The following is a 26,681-nucleotide window of genomic DNA, read 5'->3' on the forward strand; positions in this document are numbered from 1 at the left end:
ATCAAACACCCTTTTCCATTGATTTCAAAGGCGGGCGGAGGGGATCTGGAAAGAAACAAAGAGAAGAAGCATGAAGTCAAGGAGAACTCATGCAACACGCTAGGAGATTATCGATATGTTAACATCATTGAGAAAGGGGGAGATTGTTGAGTATGTTGTCATTGATGTCAAAGTGAGTGCATGATGTCAAGAGGGTGCAGGATATTGTCATTGATGTCCTCAATATATTGATATGCATGAATGAGATGATGTAGTGAGGAAACCCTAGCTCCAAGGTTTGGTTTCCTTGGAGGATGAGCAAACCCCACATTTTGAGATTTTTGAAGTTCACTAATTTTTCTTTGGAGACGATCGCCATTAGATTCTCCTTGTCACGTTGATTCTGTTGATATGTGGAGTGTCACACGGGCCTTCATGGTTTGAGAGATATGTTCATTCAAAGATCGTGCACCCAACTAGTGGTCCAAAACCCCAAAGGTGTGATGATGTGGTTGGTTAATTGATGTGGCATAAAAGGATTGAAAGCCTCAACACATTGATGATGTGGAAACACAATATCTGTTGAAGGAGTGGTCCAAGGAAATATTGTTTTAAATGATTAATTTATGGCCCTAAATCAACTCAACCCAAATTAATTTGCGGTCCAATTTTTGTGGGAATTTTTAGTTGAAACTTTAAATTTTTAAAAAGGGTTCTTCCCTCCAAAAGTTAGTCGGTTAACTCTCCTAAGATGATCATCAAATCTATATAAATAAAAGGCGTTTACATCCTTAAGTGGATTAAGAAAGTGAAGATATTTTGTATGAAATATCTTATTCTTACCTGTGGTCTAGAGGAGTGACGAGAAGGATATTTGCAAGGTTCTCTGGAATACTTTTCTTCTGGTTTTGGATTCGCTGGTTCCTTTTGTATTTTTGTAGGTCGATCTGGATATGACACAAATTTGGAGCAATGCATTCTGAAACCTCCATTTTCTACGACTAGCTCCTATTGCACTGTATCTTCTGTGATTTTGTTGGATCTATTATCGCTGCCCAAAAAATCTCCTTTGTAGGCTTACGTGAGGCTCGATCTGTGTAAAGAAATCAACCCTAATTCATGTCCTTGCTTATACGTTGTCTCTGCACCCAATGATGAGAACCCCATCTTGAAATAAGACCTGGAACATATGTGATGTGTGAGAACTTAGGTTACATGACCAATGCTTCTTGGAACTAGTTTTCTTAGCCCTCTTAGGGTAAAATTGTGATCTGGACAAAGAACGAATTATCAAGCGAATGCTCAATTTCTTGTGAGCCTTATCATTCTCAGGCAATGACCAAGTGTAGTAATCAAAGTTCTAATGTTTATGGTTTACATTTTCTGGGTTGAAAAAAATTATGTCTAGGGTTATGACTTATATTCTCTAGACTATGATTATGGGATTCACTGGAGGTCTTTTGCACTATTCTCTAGGCACACATATTAGTGCTTTCTGTGCATTTTTTTTGTGATATGGTCTAGTTGTTTGGGCAAAATTCTATGAAAATCTTGTGATTGATTCAACCCAACAACTATTGGAGATAAGACTTGGAAGAAACCCATCCTTCTGAAGAATTCAAACCTGTGTAATTTCTACACTTATGGCCTGTGACTTGAAGACTTGGAGCAACAATGCCTATTGCAAATCAATGTCTCTTCAATAGTATTTGTTTGGGATATTGCAGACTTGAGATCTTAGTTCGTGGAGCCATCACAATAAACTACATAAGTACTTCTGTGCACCAATCATTGGTGTCATAAGTAAACACGGGTCTATGCAACCTACAATAAAGAATTTGTTTGCCACAATTTGTAGCAACAATGTTTCTATAGTAGCCTAGAATTGACAACAATTTCATCTTGCAAATAAAAGCCCTAAGCCTAAAATGAACACTTGAAGCTGATGTGTATATGCATAAGTCCAAGTTTGTTTCTTGACAGTGTAACCTGAGAGGACAAAATTTGAAGGAATCATTTTTGAACCACGAGTTGTATGTTTGCAAGGTCTAGTCTATGTTTTAAGCCCTAAACATAGGATGATTTGAGTACCATTATAAACATATCATGAATCCGTCCTAAAGATTGTTGATCTGCCATCTATTACACAAAAATTTACATTCTTCTCTTGTAGAAAACTTGAGAAGTAAAACAAATAAAAGAAGAGAATCTAAAGACAAACTCTTGATTGTTGAAGTCTAAAGTGCAATAACCTCAAGAGAAGTACTAAAGATACTTTAACCACATATCCAAGCTCATTCCAGGTCAGTGTAACAATTTTAATGAGGGTTTTAATATACGGTGAAAGGCATCATATTGACAACTATATTTCTGAAGGAAGGTCTCATCTACAAAGCAAAAACTTCAACAATCTTAACAATCATTTCCAGGTCTAACTATGTTTGATACTTAAAGTAAAGTCATCAACAAAATGAAGATTGAGTGTCAAGGATGTAGCTAGGGTTGAGCACAATTCTTATTTCATAATTTAGATTGGCTAGCTAGTAGAGGAGTTCAGAGTGATGGTGCTACAATGCTCTTGATCTACATGACAATGTCGTTAATCTTCATGATAATGTCCCTGGTACATGATAGTGAACCTTGATATGACAGTAACCTTTGATATATAGTGAACTTGACAGTAACCTTTGACAATGATGCTATATCTCTTAACAATAATGCTGTGACTGTGGCATTAAACAAGATTGTATGAACTTGTGATTGTGCGAATGTATATGACCGTGCTCTTGATGTGTGAAAGTGATCTTCATATGTGATAGGGATCTATGAAAATGACATATGGTGTATAGCAATTACCCTTGACAATGACTCTTCGTATGGCAATAACTATGATATGGTAGTGATCCCATGGAACAACATGACTTGACAAAAATATTTGACTTGGTAGTAACTATATGACAATGACATTTGATGTGGCAATAATAACAACAGTGGTTGCATGATTGACAGTCGACAACAACAACAACAACAATGGTGAAGTGGTAACATGAGTAACAATGAAGTAGCACTAGTAAGAGCAGGTAATACATTAGAAGTAGTGATAGTATTAGCAAAGAGGCAACATGGACAAAAGCAATGGCAACAAATAATGATAGAAGGAGTGGCAGTAGAGTGCAACAACATAGGCAACAACTTGGTATAGTTGGGTCATTGCCCCTGGTACAAGAGCCCAAACTCATTTAGGGAGCTTTAGCCTTATTTAAAGAGCTTTAGCCTCATTGAGGAAGCTTTATAACCTTTATTGTGGTTATAAAAACTTAATTCAAAATAAATTTTGATTTTGATTTCTTAATAATTCCCTTACCTCACTTTCTATATATATCTTTCTATTTTACATTATTTTTTCTCAATAATACCATTATCCCACTTTCATATTAGGATACTTACCTTCAATGTGATTATAAAAACTTAATTCAAAGTGAGGTATTGAATTTGATTCCCAATAATTCCCTCACCGTGCCCTCATATCATCACATTTGCCTTCAATGTGGCTATAAAAACTTAATTCACGCTGAGGTTTTGAATTTGATTCCCTAATAATTCCCCTACACCACCCTCATATCATCATATTTACCCGAATTTCATTCCCTATCATGCCCATGCTTTGCCACAAATCCACACAACTTACTATTGCCACAAATCCACACAACTTACTAAAGTGAATTGCCATTAATGACGTAAATACGTTGCTGAAGTGGGTAAAATCTATCTCACAAGTAATTGGCGTACATATTGCAATGACAGATTATTTAATAATCATTTCCTCCAAGTTTCGTATTTTGTTCGAATCATTACCGTTCTCTCATTCATTTCCTTCACTTGCCTCCACTATATATTTTTTTCTTATTACACTGCCATTTGGTCTTTCCACGATCTGTAAATTGCTCGACGTCCCTGTCCTGGCCTCTGTTAAGTTTTGTATAATCTCCGCTCGTTGTTTAAATTCTCTACCGATTCTGGTTTTCCCGAGAGTTCTACTATTGGTAAGCGTTCATTTCGTGATTTTTGGGGTCAAGTGCACAAGATTTTCAATTTATTAGAAAACCCTTTTCTTGCATTCCGAGTTATTCTCATCTGCATATTTTCTATTATCTTTTGTGCCAGATTGACCCTGTTGGCTCGTTTGCTCAAGGGGTGGATCCTCTGCTTTAAGGGCGAAAATGGCGCAGCCCAGGGCTTTATTTAGGGATGACAAGTCTTTATACGAGTGGCTAACCGACTCGAATTGCGGTATTATTATGGCTTCAATTGCGTTGGTTTTCTCTTTAATTACATTTAAAAAATAAAACCTACGTAGTGATAATTTTGCAAAACTGATTACAATTTTATTTTGGATCAGCAAGGCCAAAATGGTGGCCTTAATACTGTTGCCACATCATCCAATTGGCCCTTCACAGTGGGCCATTTTAACATAGATTACTAATACAGTTAAAGTTTTTTGTGGCTCTCCATAGTGGTCCATTTTAACATAATTTTTTTGCTTTTGGGATTCTGTACATTTGAACATAATTTTTTTGCTTTTGAGATTCTGTACATTTTAACATATTTTTTTTGCTTTTGGCTCTTCTAACAGTCAAGTTTGACTAGACTCAAATGGAATTGTTGAAACTGGTAAGACGGGTTTAGGGATGAGGTCTGAATCAAATTGCATTCTGGATTAAACATTTTGGGTTGCTAATCAATCTGTTTACAGTGATGATCTTAAATGGATCTGAACCGGTGAATGGTTGTAAGACTTGGTAGCAAATTATGAAAGCCAGGAAAGCAATGTAAATGTAAAAATTGAATAAAACAAAAGAAAAAGAGAGGAATAAAAAGAGAATTAAATGAAATAAGAAAAATAGAATATGAGAAAGCTGTGAAATGGGAAATAAAAGGTCATGATAGCTGGCCTTCCACTTACCTCAACTCTCCCTGTTTCTTCCATTTCTTTTATTGTTTTCGCTTTCAAATAGCTTTTTTCTCTAGCCAAAAGAGGAAGATGCATAGAGAGCCAAGCACTGGGTACCAGAGATCACTGAAATAAGAACTGAGGCTCTATTCAAAGTTAGTTTTCCTAATTGGGTTGCAAGGATAAAACTTGTGTTTACGGTGTGTTTGATTTTTTGTGCCATGTTAAAGTGTATGTGGGAGTTATCGGAAGTAGTGCTTTGCATTTAGTTGTTGTTTGTGTGTTTATACTAATTGCATTAGAATCCATTCCCAACTAGAGATTCTCCAGCAGCATTCGATTCTGCTTGAGAATCACTTGAAATTTGACTCTCCATCAGCAATTCATCGCTCGCAGGCCATTGGGCATTATTTTTGTTCCTTGGAGGCTGCACGACTGTCTTACAGAGTCATTCTTGTTTACTGGGCCTTTTCTTCTCCACAGATTCTAATTTCACTTACCTGGGTGGCTCAACAAATTTCACTTACCTGGGTGGCTCAACGCGTTGTTGATCGATTTCGTATTACCTGGGCTACTCAATTCACTTACCTGGGCGGACTTCTGTTTTGCATGGCTGAATTGCTGCTAGGTCGTTTCATTGTATTGGTGGTTGACTTATCACATTGCTTGGAGAATCTTATTGCCTGAAAATCATTGAGAGAATTGTTATTTGCTGCTTGTAATCCATTCGAACATTTGAGTTGAGAAAACCATGGATTCTCGTTTCATGCGTGATATTGATTTGACTAGTTTTCTTGTCAAGGTGGACACATGTAAGACATTCTTATCAATGTGATGCACATAAGTAAAGATCCATTCTGAAGGAGATTGAGCAGAAGCAATTTTTTTATTGATCGTCTTGTGAAGGTTATTGTTGGGTTATTAGCCTCGAGGTTAAGGTGTTGAGGTTGCATGCACAGTTTTATTCTAATCCTTATTTTGTGCATTATATTTCGACTATAGTAGATTATACTTTTACAGGTAGAGGGTTCAACGGATTGTTTTGTTTTCTCTTGGTGTTGCGTCAGATATAATTTTTTCATGCAAGAAAAACATATATTTCTGTTAGGGGAAGTTGAATCCATAGCCATCGGATTGATAGATGCAATATTTGATGATTGCCATTGGCAAGCAATAATTTGTTGTTAAATTAATCTACCCTCTTCTGTGCGAAAATAAGGGAAAATGTTTGAGGCGATTTTGAATTTCAACCATCATGGAGGCAATTGTCCTATGTGCAGTCTTTGTAGTATCTATTCTGAGATGAGAATTTAAACTATGAAGTCAATCCTGCAACTCTTTCAGAAGGTATAGAGGTAACAAACGTATAAAATGTAGTTAACTGCCTGCAAAAAAAGTAATACATGTTCTCACATTCATGCCTTGTTTACCGATTCATAAGTGAGTGTTGGACTAGTATGTTGCAAAGAGAAAAGTCTATTTCCTTGCTAGCGATCGAAAAGCAGAGTGGGCTCCTTCATTGTTGAACTGATTGGTAAAAGGAGAAATTCTTACAACTAAAGAATTGTTTTCCATAGCATTGTTATCTGGCTTCCTGTGTGCAGATTATGTAGGAAAGGAGCCAACGAATCAATTTGGAGAAGTTACATTGAGAGCAGGTCTTACAACCATCAAAAGAACAGAAGAGAAAAAAAAATCCTTGTATAGGGTAGAAGAATAAGATGAAAAGTAAATTCCACAAAAGACCCGTGTTGGTGAAGTGAGTGGGTTATAAGTCCTTTCTTTGGCAGAGATAAGGTATTAGAGTAGTTGCATCCTCGACTGTGATACAGTTGCTAGAACTTTAAAGAGAATATTGTAGTCCTCTCAGCATGGGTAAAGAAAACTAAGAAAGGTTGGAAGACTTAAAGGCCAACAATGCTGAGTTTTGAGAAGAGAACAAATGCATAAAAGAGAAGCTTTAGATGTTTGACCAGAGGGTGGTAGATATGGAGAGGAACCTTGAGACCTATACCAAACTATGGCCATTGCAAATGAAGAAGTTTGATGAATGCAAAGACTCCCTCATTGTGGTCATTGTAGATTGAGATAAGCACAGAGTTTAGCTTCTACTCTTGGGAGAGAAAATCATTCAATTGGATAGCTAGCAAGAAGATGGGTCTGTAAAATCACTCAAATGATGACATAATTGCAACAAGAGTAGATAAGATAAGTATTACTAGATTAGATTAGATAAGATAAAATAAGATAAGATAATTTTATTAGTGCCCAACAAATAACCACAAAAGTAGGTTAATGGACTGAAGAAAAGTATATTTAGTTTGAATTCAATGTGGGAGTGCAAGTGCAGTGCCTAGCAAATGCTGAAAAATAACATAAAGAAGGAAAGAAAACAAGTGGTAGTGTTGTTGTGACATGCAAATAAAATACTGTGGTGCGATAAAAAATAATCAATAGTGTGCCAAGAAAGAATGAGTGAGATAGGAAGATTTGGCGATGAAGATAAAGATGTCAAGGGCTCTTGAGTCCGGTGGCTAATGGCAAGGGAGGTGAAATGGGCATTGGCTTGATATCAAAGCCCCTAAGAACTAATGGTGGGTTTGATTGTATGATCTTGGGGGGGATGTAGGAGCAAGGGATATTCCTAGCATTCAAGGTCGAAAGAAAGAAACTTTAAATAGATCTTTGGTTGCTCCTATGGAATTGGGCGGTAATTGGATGAGATGGAGGCACCTTGCTCTGGATTGTTTGGAGCTGGTACCTCTAGTGCGTCGTTGCATTGGTCTTGAAGGTATTCATCGATCCCCTAGAGGGGGGTGATGAGAAGAGACATGAGATCTAATCCTTCTATTGCCTTTTGCACCTTGAACTTCAGCTCGTTGCTTACGATCTTGATCTGATGGATAACTTTGAAAGTATGAGATGATTGTCTTGGTCATCCCAAGGCGGGGCATGATATGTAGACATTGAGATCTATGGTTGAAAATCTCTCGGATGAAGAGGGCTAAGCATTGGTGGTTTTGGTACCTAAAAATGGTAGAGAGGATACCTCTTGGATCTTTATTTAGGTGGTGATAACATTGTCTAATCTCATAGTATAGGGGGTACCTAAACTTAGGTGCATCTCTTTTTCTAGCTGTTGCAGGTGGCACATTTGGCAGATCCTATTTGATTGTGTTATATGGTGGTCTATCTCTATCTGGAGTATACGAGAAACAACTTGGAACTGTCCCAAATTTTAATGGGATCTTGAGCAAGAGCATCCAGTATCTATGTTTGTAAGGGGGTAGAGTATGATATTGTCTTGTGGGTTCAATAAGTTCTTTAGGTAGGACATCTTCGGGCCCAAGCTTGTTGGAGCTGAGGTCCAAGTGACTTGAATGTACAATTTGTAGATGTCCTCTCTTATGGCTTGGTTTACTGCCTGTTGAGTTGGTAAGAGATGGCTCAACATGTTAAGGAGAATTTGAATGGGGAAGGTGCTATGGGGAGATAGTTAGTGATTGGAGAAGTTGAGATGCCCCTGAGAACCAACCTCAAGCCCGTCTTAGGTGGGGGGAGGGGAGGATTTAAGGCAAGAACCTCTAAGGAGCAAAGAGTAAGATAAGGGTACCTCTCCCTAATGGTGGTAGAGTCTTTGAAAGATCTGACTTTATGAAGGAAAGAAAAACCAAATGGAAAGTAAGCTCGAGGCAAAATGGGTGACATTGAACTCTGCCTGAATAATGGGCTGTGGAATTGTTTGCTTACAACAGATGATGCATCTGAGAGGTAGGGTTTGGACTCTCTCCAAGCTGGCCCATATGTTTGTAACAAGCTCGCTCCCTAGACTTCTGAGCCATAAGCAACTGTGGGTCTAATAATTGCTTGCATGAGGTGAAGTTTAGATGAGATGTCCTAAAACAACAAATTTAGTCTTTAGATGAGATGTCCTAAACATGCTCTGGAAACATTGTCTCTCAATGAGGGTGAGGGAACCATATCCTTTACTAATTTGAGGTTGGAGAGCCTATTGAATACCAAAATGAGGCCATGTGAACTATACCCCCAGGTAGGTGTAAGCCATAGTGATATCATTCTCTACACTTTAGTAGAAATGTAAGTCTGTAGCAAATTTGTTCAATGCATTGAAGACCGAAACCTTGGGTTTACTTAGGTTGACTGTTAACTATTGAAGGTCACAAAATCTAGATAGTGTGTCGATATGTCTTTGTAGGTCCTCAGGGGTGGAAGCCAACAAGAGCAAGTTGTTGACAAAAAATGAGCGAAATGAACACCTAGTGTAGAAGACAACCATACCCCTCCTGATTATGAATGTAGGAAAGAATCTAACTCATATAGATCTAGAAGACAATTTTTCATGTAGGAAAGAATCCAACTCGTTAATATAGATCTAGAAGAGGGTCAATGAAAGGGGGCATCCCTGTTTTACCCCTATGGTACTCGTACAATATCATAATGGTTGCCAAAAGGGTCTTGAATATGCTAATGTTTTGGAGCCTTTGGAATAATGCCTCCCTTGGAACTGTGTCAAATGCTTTTCGAAAGTCAACATAGCAATTGTAGACCTTTTGTTAAAATTGGCAACTAGGGTCAAATTCCACCTTAGGACAACTCATATGATGGAGATGATTATTACATTGGATCCCTCTTTTCGAAAGGTCCAATTTTGATATAAAGATCATCTCATTCTGACAAGCAGGAATGAGATTTTGAATTTATTCTCTCTCATGCACAAATTGTCAACGTCGGCCTCAGTCAAATGTAGGCTCATAAGCCCAACAAATGTGTCTCCTCACCCTCATCGAAGCATATAAATAGGAGTGACCACTCTCATCACTCATCTCATCACATATCTCTCTCTCTCTCCTCTCTTGATCGGTTCGTATAGCTTGGAGACAACCTTCTCTACTTCGCACGTGTGAAATGAGGACGAATTTCTGGGTTTGTTTGCTAGCCGAATTCCAGGAAAATAAGATAGCGTTGACCAGGGTGCCTTTGACCAACGTTCACTGTGTTTTCTTGGGCAAAATTTCGATTTTTGAGGGCTGCACTCATTGGCACAAAAATCGAGGTGATTGGCACAGTTTGACTGGTTTGACTTCAGATTTGATTGCAGAATTTACAACTGTGTTCTCTCTCCTTTGATTAGTTTGATCGAACTGTTTTGGGTTGACTTTGACCCTCTTGGAAGGCTGAATTTAACTGTTGTTGACTGTTGATTTGATAGGACTGTTTTGGGCAAGTTAATTTGATATTTGTACTCTCTCTATCTGCTGAACTATTGAAGAATAATAAGAAGATTTGATCAAAGGGTTTCCCCACATTGGGGTTTTTCCTTGGCATCTGCCACATCTTGTGTCCTTGTCTTGGCTTGTATTCGGAACATGTTTTTATGTTCTATCTGCATTTACTGTCAATGTGTTTAAATTAATGTGAATGCTACTGGATATAATTGGAAATTGTCATTGGGCTGATAAGGAACATTGAAGTAAATTGTGTTAAAGCATAGAACATACCATTGTTATCTAAAATTAACATTGTATCGGAGCTCAGGTGAAGACAAAGCCCAAACAAGAGTGATGAAAAGATTGTTGGACAAGGACTTGGAACTAGTCCCAATGACGACTACATCCTACTTCAAATCCGAGGACAAGCTTAAGGACAAATCCGATTATCATGCATGGAAGATGTCTCTAGATTTGACATTGGAAGAAAATGATGCCATGGACTATGTCAAAGGAAGAATAGTGGAGCCTCCTTCAAATGCATCCGTAGCTACACAAACAAAGTACAAGAACGATGAAGTTAAAGCTAAGAAAATTATTGTTGATTCTATTCACAAGCCTTTGGTTTCATATATTTCTGATTTGGAAACATCTAAGGAGATCTATGACAAGCTGGTTGGGATGTTCAAAGTAAATCAAGAACAAGTTGAAAGACATGGATAGAGGAGAATCCATCCAATCCTACTTCATGAGGATTACCGAGATCAAGAATGATCTTCTATCTATTAGAGAAGTCATTGGTGACAGGGAGCTCACTCTTATCACACTTGGAAGCCTTACAAGAGAATGGGATGTGTTCAACACTACCATCCTCAACAATGACAGGATTCCGGGATTTGATGAATTATTAGCTAGATGCACTCAAGAAGAAATAAGGATGATGGAAAGAGACAAGCCCTCAAATGGAAACAACCCTATCGCCTTCTCTGCTCATTCTAAAAGGAAGAACAACGCTGGTCCAAGAAATCAAGGTCAAGGGTTCAAGTCGGGATTCAAAGAAGGAAGAAAAGGAAGATGCTTCAATTGTAACAAGTTTGGCCACTTTGCTAGAGAGTGTCCTCACAAGAAGGATACTCCAAGAGATGATGACAACCATAACAACAACTTCAAGGGAAATGGCAATCAAAGGAACAATAGGTTCAACAACAAAGGAAAGAGGAATGCTCTCGCTACTCGAAATGGAAATGGTCGTCCTCCCAAGAAGTCGAGAAACTCCAGGTATGAAGAAGTTAATGTTGTAAAGAAAAAGGGATTTATCTTATTTCTACTCTCACCACTACCTCTCCTCCGGATACATTGGATCATTGGTTGATTGATAGTGGTGCCTCAAGGCATTTCACTGGGTACAAAAAAGCTCTCTCTAACTTGATTGAAAAGAAGACGAATATGGATATTATACTTGGGGATAATGTCACTTATCCCGTGAAAGGAATTGGGACTATTACTCTTTACTTAGATCAAGGTCTGTATGTCCCTGATCTGAAAAAGAACCTGGTCTCTATTTCTACGATGGAAGACAAAGGTTTCAAGGTGACGTTCATTGATGGGAACGTTCGTGTTTGGCAAAGGAACCCAAGAGATGCATTCACTCTTGGATTCAGGGTCGAAGGTCTCTATCAGGTTGGAGGAAGTCCGTTGGGAGCAATGACTTGCAATACTTCTCTTCAATCCAAATTATGGCACCGAAGATTTGCACAACTTCATTTTAAAGCCTTACCTGATGTAAGGAAGATGGTCACATGTATGCCTGAATTCAACTTAGATCATGGAGATGTTTGTTAGGGTTATGCAGTTGGAAAACATACAAGGGGACCATTCCCCTCAAGTGAAACTCAAAATACATTGTGAAGCTACTTGAGAGATGTGGGATGGTGGACTTCAAGTCTGTATCTACTTCGATGAAACTCAACTTCAAGAAGCTATGTGGAAGTGCTGTTGGGCCCATATTAGCGAACCCTTCCGAGTATTGTCAACTTGTGGGGGCTCTGATGTTATTGGTCAACTCCCCTCTTGACATATGCTTCACTGTGAACATGTTGAGTCAATTTATGGTCGAGCCTCATCACATTAATTGGATTGCTGGTAAGAATCTCTTGAGATATCTCTGGGGCACAATCCACTATGGACTGAGATATATTAACGAGAATTTGAAGCTACATGGCTATTTAGATGCTGACTGGGCTGGCAGTGTGGTGGATCGTAAGAGCATGTCTGGGTGCTGCTTCTCTTTGGGGTTTGCTTCAATATTTTGGATGAGCAAGAAGCATAAATCGGTTGCTTTAAGCATTGCTGAGGCCGAACACATTGCTGTGAGCATGGCATGTTGTGAAGTTGCTTGGTTGAGGAAGCTCTTCAATGTGCTATTTGAGTAGATGCTGGATACCACTGTGATCTTTTGCGACAACCAGAGTGGGATTCGCCTATCAGAGAATCCCATGCTCCACGACTGCTCCAAGCACATTGGTTTTAGGTACCTCTTTATCCGGGATATGGTACAACGGGGAGCGATAAGGCTCCAACACATTAGAACATATGAGCATGTCACAGACATTCTCACGAAGCCTTTGGGGAAGGTCAAATTCTTAACCTTCTGTGAGAGGCTTGGAGTCGTGGAACGACCCTCCTATGAGGGTCCCATATGAGTTGGACACAGAGCTCTAGGAGCTCCTAGGGGCTTGGGGTACTTCTTGGAGCTATGAGCGACCATAGGGTGAGCGGTTCACCTTCTCCTAGTGGTGCGCTAGATACAGGGTGAGTGGTTCACCTTCCCCTGTGATACCCCATGATGGTTGACATGTGTGTAGGGTGAGTGATTCATCTTCCCCCACGATTGCGGACACATGTATGTAGGGTGAGTGGTTCACCTTCCCCTACGATTGACACATGCATAGGATGAGTGGTTCACCTTCTCCTATGCCATATGAGCAGGATGAGTGGTTCACCTTCTCCTATGCCATATGAGCAGGATGAGTGGTTCACCTTCTCCTGCTAATGCCCCAGCACACATCCTACCCATGGAGTCTGGGACTCATGGGAAGTACCTCTCATCTGGCCAATGAGTTGGGAAAAGATGGTTAGGGACCATAGAATTACCGATGGACATATTGTGTACTGCCATACTCCGTATGACTAGGATGCATGGTGTTCAACAACTTGATCTGGGATCAAGGACTGACTTTTTTCAATGGAGAGTGGTAAGGTCTTATGACTCACTCATGATCACTTCTTGATTATTACTTCATGGTTGAGCAGAGCAGTGATGATAGAGATGGTACATGATGGCATGATGATGACAGATGGATTGACTGGTGGAATTCTCCCTAGTTGCGAGGGAGTGTTAAAATTGGCAACTAGGGCAAATTCCACCTTAGGGACAACTCATATGATGGAAATGATTATTACATTGGATTCCTCTTTTCGAAAGGTCCAATTTTGATATAAAGATCATCTCGTTTTGACAAGCAGAAATGGAATTTTGAATTTATTCTCTCTCATACACAAATTGTCAATGTCGGCGTCAGTCAAATGTAGGCTCATAAGCCCAACAAATGTGTCTCCTCACCCTCATCGAAGCGTATAAATAGGAGTGACCTCTCTCCTCATTTGAACATCACTCATCTCATCACATATCTCTCTCTCTCTCCTCTCTTGATTGGTTCGTACAACTTGGAGACAACCTTCTTTACTTCACACGTGTGAAATAAGGATGCATTCTGGGTTTGTTTGCTAGCCGAATTTCAGGAAAACAGGATAGCGTTAACAAGGGTGCCTTTGACCAACGTTAATTGTGTTTTCTTGGGCAAAATTTCGATTTTTGGAGGCCGCACTCATTGGCACAAAATCAAGGTGATTGGGATAGTTTGACCAGTTTGACTTCAGATTTGACTGCAAAATTTACAACTGTGTTCTCTCTCCTTGATTAGTTTGACCGAACTGTTTTGGGCTGACTTTGACCCTCTTGGAAGGCTGAATTTATCTGCTATTGACCGAGCTGCTTGGAGGACATTTTGTAGTTGCTTTGACCAACGTTGACTTTTTGGTTAGGGCTGCAGTTAATTGTTGTTGACTGATGATTTGACAAGACTGTTTTGGGCAATTTAATTTGATATTTGTACTCTCTCTCTGTGCTGAACTATTGAAGAATACTAAGAAGATTTGATCAAAGGGTTTCCCCACATTGGGGTTTTTCCCTAGCATTTGCCACATCTTGTGTTCTCTTGTCTTGGCTTGTCTTCTGCACATGTTTTTATGTTCTATCTGCATTTACTGTCAATGCGTTTAAATTAATGTGATTGCTACTGGATATAATTGGAAATTGTCATTGGGTTGATAAGGAACATTGAAGTAAAATTGTGCTAAAACATAGAACAAACCATTGTTGTCTAAAATTAACACCTTTGAAGGGCGATGATGAGAATCTTCAATAATGGCTTAGAGAGTGAAAATGTGATCAATTGTATGGTCATTTGGTTGGAAACCTGCGTGTTCTTGAGGTCTAAGTTGATGACTCTCCAACTCCTTGGAGAGCCATTGGTGTAGGTTTGTGGCATAAAGCTTGGAGAATGTATGACCCACCATGATAATTTGGTAGTTGTTCGGAGGCATTGTCTTGAAACGGTTAAAGGAAAATCGGCTATGATGGACAAGGGCTAGGAAAGAGAAGAGAAAGCATCTGAAGCTCCATTATGGTTCCATTATGGGTCAAGCATAAAGGTGTGGGCTTCGTTGGTAGAATATTGGCTTGAATTGGTTAAGGCTATGATGGACAAGGGCTAGGCAAGAGAAGAGAAGGCGCCTTAAGCCCCATTATGGTTCCATTGTGGGTTAAGCATAAAGGCCTAGGCTTCGATGGTGGAGTGGAAAAGCCCATGCCCATGAAGATCATTTTTGTGAAGGAAAAATACATGATAGAGTTGCCTTGCTCATCAGACAAAAGGGAACAATAGATGAAGGTGGTAGGCTATTACCACCTTAGCATTTTTGTGGTGGATTTAAGAAGGGTAGTGATGAGAAGAGCTTGAATACTAAGCCTACACCATCACATAGAAGAAGTAGCAAGTCGATAAGCTAGGGTGAGAAGAAGAAGAAGATCAATAGGCCTACATCAAAAAAGACATCCCTTGTTTGTCATTTTTGTAAGAGGAAAGGCCATAACATTATCAATTATTAGTATTGAAAGGTTTGCTCATTTTGCAAGAAGAAAAACCATCTCAAGGCACCTTGCTAGGAGAAGCAAGCCGCATGCCATAAGTTAGATTTCTTTCAGAGGAAGAATTGCAAGAAGACATCCCCAAGTGAACAACAAACTCAAAGGCTCAAAAGAAAAGAATTATCAAAATTTAGATTTCTTTCAGAGGAAGAATTGCAAGAATACATCCCCAAGTGAACAACAAACTCAAAGGCTCAAAAGAAAAGAACTATCAAAAGCAGTCCATGCAACAATGTCAAGAATCTTTGCCACCACAACAAGTTGAGTGGACACTGGGAAGCAAAGAGTTGGTGACTTCATCCATAGCTTTGCCCTAGAAACCACATAGCTAGGAGAAGAGTATGGAGATTGAAGATTGAAGAAGATGAAGAGCTGTCTACATCTCCAATTCAAGGAGAAATAGCTATCCAAGGAGCTATTGTAGTAGAGGAGGTTAGTGACACCCTCAAGACAGACAGTAGGTTGATGTCAAGGGAAGCGACAATCTAGTTCTTGTTTTTGATATTGCATTTGAAGAACCCCTTCTTAGAGATGTGCCAGAGAGTGTTCAATGGAGGTTAATGGCCTTGGGGGTGTTTGGAGAACTTCATGACGTGTATGCAAGCATGTGCAAGCATCAAAGAGTTGTTCCATGCTAGGAAGCAATTGATCCTGGTAGAAGGACACAAAACACACTTTCTGTTGGAATTCTTACGCATTGGCAACGTACTAGTGTCATACAGACCAATATTCGACTTGGCTTCATTCAATACGAAGATAGATTGTCTCCAAGTTTGAGAGGGAGATGGAACTGGATGTTGAGTGTAGAGTTTGAATCTAGAGATTGCTCAAAGCTAAGAGTCAGTGAGTAGATACTTGCATTGTAGGAACAAGCAAGCCAGGAACTAGAAATAGAGCCATAACCGAATTAGAGCCAATAGCCAAAGCCACAATCTAGAGACAAAGCTAGAGTCAGAGGTGTAGTTAAGAGCCAAAGTCAGAGCCCATGTTCCAAAAAAGTAGATAGAGGGCACATTGATCTGTGTTTATAGTGTGTTTGCTTTTGTGTGCCATGCTAAACTGTATATGGGAATTACTGGAATAAGTGTTCTGCCTTCAATTATTGCCTGTGTCTTTACCTTAATTGCATGAGAATCCATTCCTAGCTATATATTTGTTCAGTCACTTGAAATTTGGTTCTCCATCAACAATTGAAGAGTGCAAATAGTGCTGTGATGACCATCATTGGATTTACTCTGAAATTGGGAATATTAATATATGGTTGAAAAAGAAGAGTTGTTGCTTCTTTCGAGCCAGTTTACTAATTCAAGACCCCATATTTAGCAATTCATCCCTCCCAAGCTGTCGCACATTATCCCTTCCTTGGAGGCTGTATGCACTCTCTCTAAGTCAAATTCCTGTTTGTTGGGCGTTTTCTTCTCCTTGGATTGTAATATCACTTAATTGGGTGGCTTAACACAATGTTAGTCGATTTCCTTTTACCAGGGTGACTTAATTCACTTGCCTGGGTCGACTTATGTTACCCCTGGTCAAATTGCTTGTTATACCAATCACTGGGTTGATTCATTGCATTGGTGGTTGACTTATCACATTGCTTGGAGAACCCTACTGCTTGAAAATCACTGAAATAATTGTTGCTTGTTGCTTGAAGTCCATTTAGATATTTCAGATGAGAAAACCATTGATTCTGCGTTCTGTGCATAGTATTTATTTTTCTACTTTCCTTGTCAAGGTGGATACATGTAAGGCATTCTTGTCAATGTGATGCACGTAAAACAGAGATCCATTATGAACGAGATTGATTAGTTTCCATTGACTGTATTGTGAAGGTTATTGTTGAGTTATTAGCCTTGCATGAAGGTGTTGAGGATGCCTGCACAGTTTTATTCTAATGTGTGTTGGATATAAACAAGGGTATCCTTAATTTGTGCATTGTATTCTGCTTGTAGCAACTTATAGTTTTACAGGCAAAGGATTCAATAGATTGTGTTGTTTTCTTTTGGCATTGCATTGGATACAGTTTTGTCATCCAGCAAAAAATATATATTGTTGCTAGGGAAAGTTGAACTCATATCCATTGGATTGCCATATGCAGTGTTTGATGACTGCCATTGGCAAGTAAATTTTTTTTGTTAAATGAATTTACCCTCTCTTGCACAGAAAAAGAAAAGGAAAACGTTTGAGATGGTTTTAAAATTCAACCATCATGGAGGCAAATGTCCTATGCGTAGTCTTTGAAATAATTTTGTTGAGACGAGAATCCAAATTATGCAGTTGATCCTGCCACACTTTCAAAAAGTGTACTGTAGAGGCGACTCATATTAGCATTCATTAATGGAACTTATGCAGATCTTGCCTTCCTTTCAACAAAAGTAGTAAATGTTTTCACCTTCATGCCTTGTTTCCCAGTTCAGAAGTTAGAGTGCTGGACTAGTGGGTTGCAAAGATCAGAGTCTATCTCCTTGCTGGCAATAAAAAAACAGAGTGGGCTGCTCCATTGTTGAACCTATTGGTAAAAGGAGAGACTTACAAGTTACAGCTCAAGAGTTGTTTGCCATCTTGTGTGTAAATTATACAGGAAAGGAGCCAGCCAATTAATGCGGAGAGAGGTTACATTGAGATTAGGGCTTACAGCCATCAAAAGAACAGAGAAGAACAAAGATCCTTGTACAGGGCAGAAGAAAAGAGATCCTTGTACAGTGAACCCCACAAAGGATCCATGTTGGTCAAGCAAGTGGGCTATAAGTCCCTTATTTTATGGATCAAATGATCTATGAGGATGCTAGTGCTGATTGAAGGAGCTTCACATGCTGGGTTTGTATCCCTTGCCCTTAATGAGGGTAAAGAGTTCAATTTCTCAAATGCTCGTACACATAGCATAACAAGCTAGAGGTTAACTGTGAATTGGTTTATTTCACCTAGTTGGCCTGCATCACCCTTATGATGGCTTGGTCAGTAGCTTCATAAGTTGATCCCTGTTTCATACATTTCAAGTTCCAACAATGTCAACTATGAAGGTATTCATGTTAACATTTTTATTGTTTTTTAGTGCCGTACTGGATAATTATTTTATAATTGGGTAAACTTTGGAAAATAAATTTTGGTTCACTTTTTTTTTGTACCAGAGAAAAAACCATAATTACTATTAATGAAAATAAAAATTACATTTTATAGACACACTTAGTGTGTATGCAAATAGGATTGGCCAATTACAAGACGAGAACAAAAAATGAGCTGAAAGTAACAAGAAGGTCCATAAAATCAAAATGACAAGGAGTCTCAGAAAAATAAGCAATAAACTACAAGGGGCATGAAGAAATATAAGGCTGACTAAGTGTAGATCTTTTCTCTTTTGCCTTTCGGCCTATGCACTTTTTGCCAGCCATCTGGATTTGGGTCAACAAGAACCAAAGCCAGTTCATGTCCCACATGGGGGACATCTTTGTCAGAATCTGAGCTATCTGTGACATGGGCTCTTTTTGAGCCTCCGGATCCAGCCAGTGTCAAGGAGTCCACAGGTTCCTTTGGTTCACTTTTCTTATCATAAAAGTTAGGTGAAATGATGTTGGCATATTGTGAAAGGATTCATCATTCTGTTAAACCTTATTGAAATTACTATATGAAAATTCAGCAAATGTATATGGTTGTCTCCAAAAATGTGTCCAAATGGAAAATATAAGCTATTAAACAATGTTATCAGAACTGAACCCATAGATCCCCAAATCGGGAACCAATCAGAATTGGACTTGAACGGGTAAAAAAACTGGACCAAAAAACTGGTTGACCAAAAATACATAATATATTCAAAATTTAAAGAAAAACATATATATTCACATGCATCCATATGAATCCAAACCATTTATACACAAATATGCAAAAGTTCTCATTTATATAGCAAGGGTGCATATAACCAAAATAGCACCCTGTGCAATCCATCTCTGAACCAAAATACATTAACAAACAGGTTTTAGATGGCCTCTAGCATCCAAAAAAATTCATTTTACAACAAATATCTACATATCATCATAATCATTGCCTATATTGGGATCTTCTTCATCAATATCACCCTGTAAGCATGGAAATAAGATAGAAAATGCTTAACATGTCTAGTCAAGATTTTGTTTGAGTGATGCGTACATTTTTACTAGGGTCATGACAAAGGAGTTCAACAATCATTGCCACTAACATCAAGGTACACAGAGGGATTGGTACTCTTGATTAAATGCTAGTCCCATTATCCTCATACATGACTAAATCTAATTGCAATCTTCCTAATCCTGAAATGTGAAAAATTGTTAAGTCTGCTGGATTATGAGTGGGATCTGAAATTCTACTTTCTCCAGATGAAATCCAATGATGTTAGAACCACTCTTAAACATCCCAAGTCAATTAATGGTAATGTTAAGTTCTTAAATTCATTTTCATCGTTTCATTTAAAATTATTACCATTAATTGCATAGCAATAATAGGGCCCTAGGCTTGAATATTAGGTTCCACTAAAATTTGTCTTTCAAAAAAAAAAATGTTTGAAACATCCTCGGTTGCATTGTACGAAACCAGCTGGTTTGGTGAGAAAGGTCTGTTCGGTCATGTCTGGTTTCAGACCATGAACCAGACTGGTTTGGAGGTCAAACCGGTTGACCAGCCAGTTCCACTGGTTCTGATAGCATTGCTATTAAACATTGAGGTAGATCTGCATTTTACATGGTTGATCTTTTATGAAAATAAAGCTTTATTGTAATTGTCAGTGATTAAAATATATCTGATTGCAAAGCTTAACGTGAAATTAACATGAACAGTGAACACACATTGATAAAAGTTCAAAAATAACTTCCATAATCAAATTTAGGTCCCTCTTATTGCCATTTGATAAGTTTGCATACAAGTCTAATTGTTAGGTATGTTAATGATTTTAAAATTGTACTTTATTTGCTAATTGATGGTTAGCTTTCTGTTGCAAGTGGTCATAATCTCTGTAATCTTTTTACAGGGAGTGTAGAACAGCGTGCCACAATTGTAAGCAAGAAGAAATTCAGTGGACGGCGTAGACGTGGATCATCTGGTGAGTTCATAAATTCCTAGTTGTCTAGTGTAACCTTGATACTCATTAGAAATGTCATTTATGGCCTGCAGTTTTGACATTTGGATGTGTAACCGCAGAGTTTCTGAATCTTTTAGGGTATATTTGACCATGTGGTTTCTGTTTCGGATCTCATCCTTTGATATCAAAGTGTGGTTTTTATTTTTAGATTGTTTACTGATGGCTGAATGCATAGTTGTAGATTTTGTTTCAATTGATGAAATTGTCAATGTTTTATCTTTTCTGTATTTTATTTCTCCTGCATACATAATTATTCTTTACAGGAAACTTGGATGTTCCATGTTTTGAAGTTCTTTTTGCTTGGCCATTTTTTTTTGTCTTGGTTAAATTGTTCATATCCTTACTGCAAATTATGCCGGATGGTTAACTCCACTCATAAAGAGTGCTGGTTGATACCTCTTCTGTATTTCTTATCTATTAAAGATGAACTGAAGTTTCATTCAGAAGCAATTGCTTCTATGTTTCTGAAATTCAAGTTTGGGACTGTTATCAATATTGTGTTGTCTTCGTTATACTGCATAAGATGGGTCACATTCACGTTGCTCATTTAATTTTAGTTTATCAGAGTTTATGGTCGGAATCCACACTTATTATATGAAGCTTTGTTTGCAGGGTTGAACGATTTGTAATTTTTATTTCTGATGTTTAATAGGAAGCTGGTCATTGCCAAGATTGTTAATAATGAGATGTTGAAAAATTTGGTTCATATTTCTTCTTCTAGGTAAATCCCAGTTCACATCTCTGATACGAGAGGACTTAATGGAATTAAGATAAGAAATCTACAAAATGGGGAAGACAAGAAAAGAGGGTAGATTTGCATTCATAATCTTTCTAAAGGGACTGATAAAGGCCTGGAACTTTAAAAGATACCCTACCAGGAAGGGACATGATATGTCAGAAACACATATAAACATAGACATACTACTACTAGAGACATTTGGAAATGGTCAAAACCACATGCCCAAACTTCAAGAATAAACAAAGACTTTAGTTGGTGAAATAGATATTTAGCAAAATGTTTTCTGGCATGGAAACTCTTGTGAAATTTCTAGGAACGTTTCCTGGCATATTCAAGCAGGAAAATGCATTCTCAGTAATGTAAAAACTAATTTTGTTCTTTTATGTCCTCCTAAATTAGATGCTGGTAAGCAATTTAAAAAATTGAAAATTTGGAAGTTTCTGCCCATGCAATAGGCACAGTATGTATTTAAAAGTTTTTCTTTATACTCATAAATCTATTTATAGATGTGTCATTTCCCTGTTTTTGGAAATTTGAATGAAATAAATGTCTAAAGCTAATTACTGGGTACAAGAGAACCATAAAAACAGAAGGGTGGGTTTATGCTTAAATAAACCATGAAAAACTCCATGCATATAAAAGCAACCCCATAGCCCTTTTGATAAGTAGACAGGGAACAACTCATCTGAACAGTGGAATTATTACCTAGATTAAGTATATCTATATCTGTAGATGAAGAAGAAAGGCCTTGCCCCTTTTTGAATCAAAACGTAAGAATATGTTCACAGCAAACTGTATCATGAATGGATTCAAGGGCTACAAGTAAATATTAAAATAAAAATAATGATGGACCAATTCTTGACGTCCTCACCTGGACATTAGGGGAATGGTTCCTGTAAATATGGACAGAAAATGGTGATATAACTCAAATTACTAGTATCATATTATGGAAAATAGAATTAATATTATTATCCAATTTTAAGATCATGGCCAAGCCAAACTCCAAATTGGTGTATGAGACCCCCTTGTTTGTGGGACAAGGGAGCCCACCTCCGCGCAGGGATTTGACTGCTAAGTCTACGAAGGCACACATACTCTACCTCCCCGGTTTTGAACCTGTGATCTCTTAGAAGGAAACACATGCTCTTAACTATTAGGCCCACATGTATCAGGAGAAAACCAATACACGGGCTGAAGAAGAACTGCTCTGCAATAAATGGCTTTATTGCTTAGCTTAGCTGAAGAATGTTGAGACATAGAGAATAACAATATGCTGCTTTGTTGACGGTAGAGAAGCTTTTATCAACATAGTAAGAGGAAATTTATGAAAATGACTAGAAGAAATTGGAAACTTTGGACTGTTCACCACAACAGAAGGTATACAAAACAGTCAGGCAAGAATTAAAATAGTAGGTAAATGGATAAATATTAAATGCATGATACAGTATTGTCCCCTATACTTTACACCATTTGGTCTCCACATTGATATCTCGACCAATGTTTGAAGCAGTGTTGAAAATATCGGTATCGGCAAAATATCGACGAGGGTCCAGAAAATATCTTATCGGCAATATCGGCGAAAATATTGGCAAAATATCGGCAAATATCGGCAAGCATAAAAAATAATTTTTTCAAATTTTTAAATATAGCCGATATTTTCAAAATATCGCCATATTTTGCCGATATTTTCCGATATTTGCCGATATTTTGAAAATATCGCGATATTTTCAAAACAGAAAATATCGCGATATTTCCTCGGCGATATATCGTTTTGCCGAAAATATCGCGATATTTCCGAATATTGCCGATATATCGCCAATATTATCAACAGTGGTTTGAAGCAATGTTGCCAGAAGTCCCCTGGGCTTTGGAACCATGCTTTGAGCAGGTGTGCTCAAGGAACACCTCTGGGAGTGTGCTCCAGAACTTTTGGGCAAGCTCTCTGCCAATTTGGGAGCAGGGTGCTCTCAAGGACGCTCCCAATACTTGGAACCATGCTCCCTGGATCCTTTTACTTAAAACATTAACATTAATTGTTTCAGGATGTTTGAGAGTGGTTCCAACCTCATCAGACTTCATATGCAGAGATTAGAATTTCATATCCCATTTAAAATTAAGCAGCCTCAACAGTTTTCAGGATTGTGACATTTCCATTGAATTCTATGATGTATGAGGGTTGTGATTGACATTTAATTAAGAGCATCAAGTTTTATTGCGCCCAGAAGCTCTCTACAGCCCAGTATGGTGAAAATGTGTAGGAGTTAGATGTAATGTAAGAAAGATTGTATGTCAACATTTTTTAAAATATTTTATAAATATATAGTGGTGTAAAATAGACGTATGGGGGAGATGTAGTGGTGTAAAATAATAATTATGTAACCATATTTAAATTTAATTAATAAGCACATAAAAATTTAATACTTACAATAAAATTACCAAATATTAGGATTCATAACCATGGATATTCACCCCATTTTACCCTTGATATTATTAACTTATAAATAAGCTTTGTTACGATATCGTGGACTAATACCATGGCTTATCATCAATACCAGATGCCCAAAAACCCAAACTCATTTCAAAATCAAAATATTTTATTTTAGTTTTATTTAATAACATTTTTTAAATGAAATCTAAAAGAAAAAAGGTATGAGGGAGATATTGTAATGTACCATAAGCATTTTGACTTGGTCAAATTACATAAAACTAAAAATAAAATAAAATAAAATAAAAAACATAAAATTAATATTTATATTTATTTGTAATGTAACGTTTAAGATTTTGACTTAATCAAATTAAATAAAAAAAATATGAAATAAAATTTAAAAAATTAAATTAAAGTAAATGAAAAGATTAATTTTTTTCAAAATAAAATAAAGAAATAAAAATAACAAAATAACAAAATAGAAACATACCTTATTTATTTGTAATGTAATGTAATGTTTAAATTTTAACATTTTGACTAAATCAAATTAAATAAAATTTAAAAATTAAATTAAATGAAAAGATTAATTTTTTCAAAATAAAATAAAGAAATAAAAATAACAAAATAGAAATATCCCTAAAAAAATAAAATAAAAATAAAAATAAAAATGACCATGTTATTGAGAACCCATGGTATTTATGTGGAATATGGCCTATTTAAAGGGAAAAATTAAACTAGCCTAGATCTATCTTAACTATGGATCTACCAAGTGTAGAGACAGATCAAATCTTTTGAGATGCAGACCTCTTTTAGAGTGAAAAGAGATTTGATCCCTCTTGGCGCTTGGTAGATCCACAATTAAGATGGATCTAGGTTGGGATGTATCCTAATGTTGATTGTTGAACTCATTTGTTATGGATTAAGCAAAAATGTGCCCTTCACTAAAGTCAAAATCATTGATTAGGGATATTAAGCTTTCTCTACCATATTTTTAGGCTTGGATAAGGCAGTTTCATCAAAATTGGGTAGTAGAAGCAAAGGCTAGACAAGAGACAAAGAATGAAGGATGATACTAATGATGAGGATCTTGTTATAACCAATGGTGGAACATTGCTTGTCAAGGAGTGGTTTGATGTTCATCATTAAAATCTAGATTCTAGATGTTTGATGCTTGAATTATTAATCATTAATGTACTATGGATGCCATATCTATCTTCGTTGATGTATAAATATGCATGTTTTCATATATTCTGCAACTATTTTGGCAGTTTTCATGTTTTTTTTTGGTTATATCTTTATTTATCATATAAATACATAAATATATTTAGATGCTCCTGGGATGCTCTGCTCCTGAGGATTTTTGGAAATTGGCGCTCCCGATTTTTCCACTCTACTTTGCACTCTGGCAGGATTGAGGATTTTTGGAAATTGGCGCTCCCGACTTTTCCACTCTACTCTGCACTCTGGCAGGATGAAGGATATCCAAAGGATACTGGTAACATTACTAGTTATTATCACTCTTGCAGAATATCAGTGACATGCTACAACAACTATAAGTCCTTAGACGATTTGGCCAATAATCAAAACCATCTATGGATGTAGAAAGACCAAGGTTGTGATAACTAAATTATATACAGAGACAATATTCACGTTCAACAAGAAGATAGCAGAATAAGTATAGCATACAAGTCTCATTCACTTCCCGACCTAAATTGAAAGCACTGCATAGAAGAGAGAATGTAGGATGGATGGAACATATACTTTAGCCTTGGAAACAAATCTGAGGGCGCAAAGTTGTGTCGAGGGATAAAGGAAACAGTTGTCCAATATCCTAGTACTATCGGTCATTTTTTACAGCTGTTATGTCTGGAATTAACATTTTGCAGGAGAAACTGGAAAAGTAATAATCATACATATTACAGATTACTCCCTGTGGCATTGAAGACTGCTAGTAATAGTTGAACAATCCTGTCTAAATCACTAGCTCCTAAAGAGAAACTAGAAAAATATTTTATAGATTGGATAATCAGGTATGGATTATGTGCAGAATTCATTATTACCTGTGGTCAAAAGGTCAGCACATATATGCATTAAGGATGGTAGCCAATAAAACGTGGAAGAGAAAGTCATCAACGATGACAAGCAGTTAAGATACTATAAAGAGATCCTCTCTGGCAACCTAGAATGACTAATCTCTGTCAGTGTCAACTGATTACAATTCAAAGAAGAGATGGATTAGTGCAAGAATTTAAAGTAATCCCCATGATAAATGAGTCTTATTAGTAGGTGGATTGACCCTAAAACTTTTGTAGGATAAGACCTGCTTGTCATGTGAGGATAGGAGGGTAGAAGATAACTCACAATGCTGGAAGGCTTTGTCTTGGCCAATATCTATAAGTAATACTCTGAGACTATCACACCAACTGGGGGAAATATTCAGAATCTTAGATATAGTATAGATGGAGAGGCAGGGGTTTAGTAGGTAGCCTTATCAAAGACATTGCTGAACACGGTAACTAGACAAAAAAAAGTGCTTGTCAATAATAAACATAAAAAACTTCTATGTTCAGTATCCAATAAGCTATTTTGTTCAGGACAAAATTATTTCCTTCTATTTCTTGATGTGTAAAAGAATAATAATCATCATTGTAACTTCTTTTTATTGGACAAATAAATGATTTTTCTTTGCATAATCCTTCTGTTCACTTGCAATATCTGCACTTCACTTTTGTATTGATATGAGTTCTTTTTTGCCCTTGAAAGGTCGAGATGCTGAAGAGGAAAATCAAAATACAGAGGCACAGCAACGGTTACGCCAACTTTTGCAGGTTTGCTAGTAGTTCAGTGCCTCATTGGATTTGTATTATTTATAAATGTAAAAGTGGATATTTTGTACTGGGAATTTTTAGCTTAAGTGATGAAAACTTTTATGAAGCAAGGGACCAGAAATTATGGTACTTTTTAAGAGGATTGATTATCAGCAGGAACC

General features: G+C 37.4%; 1 protein-coding gene across 1 annotated transcript in view; it reads left to right on the top strand.

The window, feature by feature from the left end:
• Nucleotides 1-3,805: 3,805 nt before the first annotated feature.
• The window catches only part of LOC149179182 (uncharacterized), a 34,022-nt gene continuing 11,146 nt past the window's right edge, over nt 3,806-26,681 (top strand). The window contains exons 1-4 of the mRNA XM_089420555.1: nt 3,806-4,022; nt 4,144-4,269; nt 20,418-20,489; nt 26,456-26,520. Of these exons, the coding sequence (XP_089276681.1) occupies nt 4,200-4,269; nt 20,418-20,489; nt 26,456-26,520 (207 nt within the window). The 5' untranslated portion in view covers nt 3,806-4,022; nt 4,144-4,199. The remainder of the gene's footprint in view (nt 4,023-4,143; nt 4,270-20,417; nt 20,490-26,455; nt 26,521-26,681) is intronic.

The sequence above is a fragment of the Pinus tabuliformis genome, chromosome 4_1, assembly GCF_031772625.1.
Source record: "Pinus tabuliformis cultivar Carrire ecotype Pingquan chromosome 4_1, CPIR1, whole genome shotgun sequence".
Lineage (NCBI taxonomy): Eukaryota > Viridiplantae > Streptophyta > Pinopsida > Pinales > Pinaceae > Pinus > Pinus tabuliformis.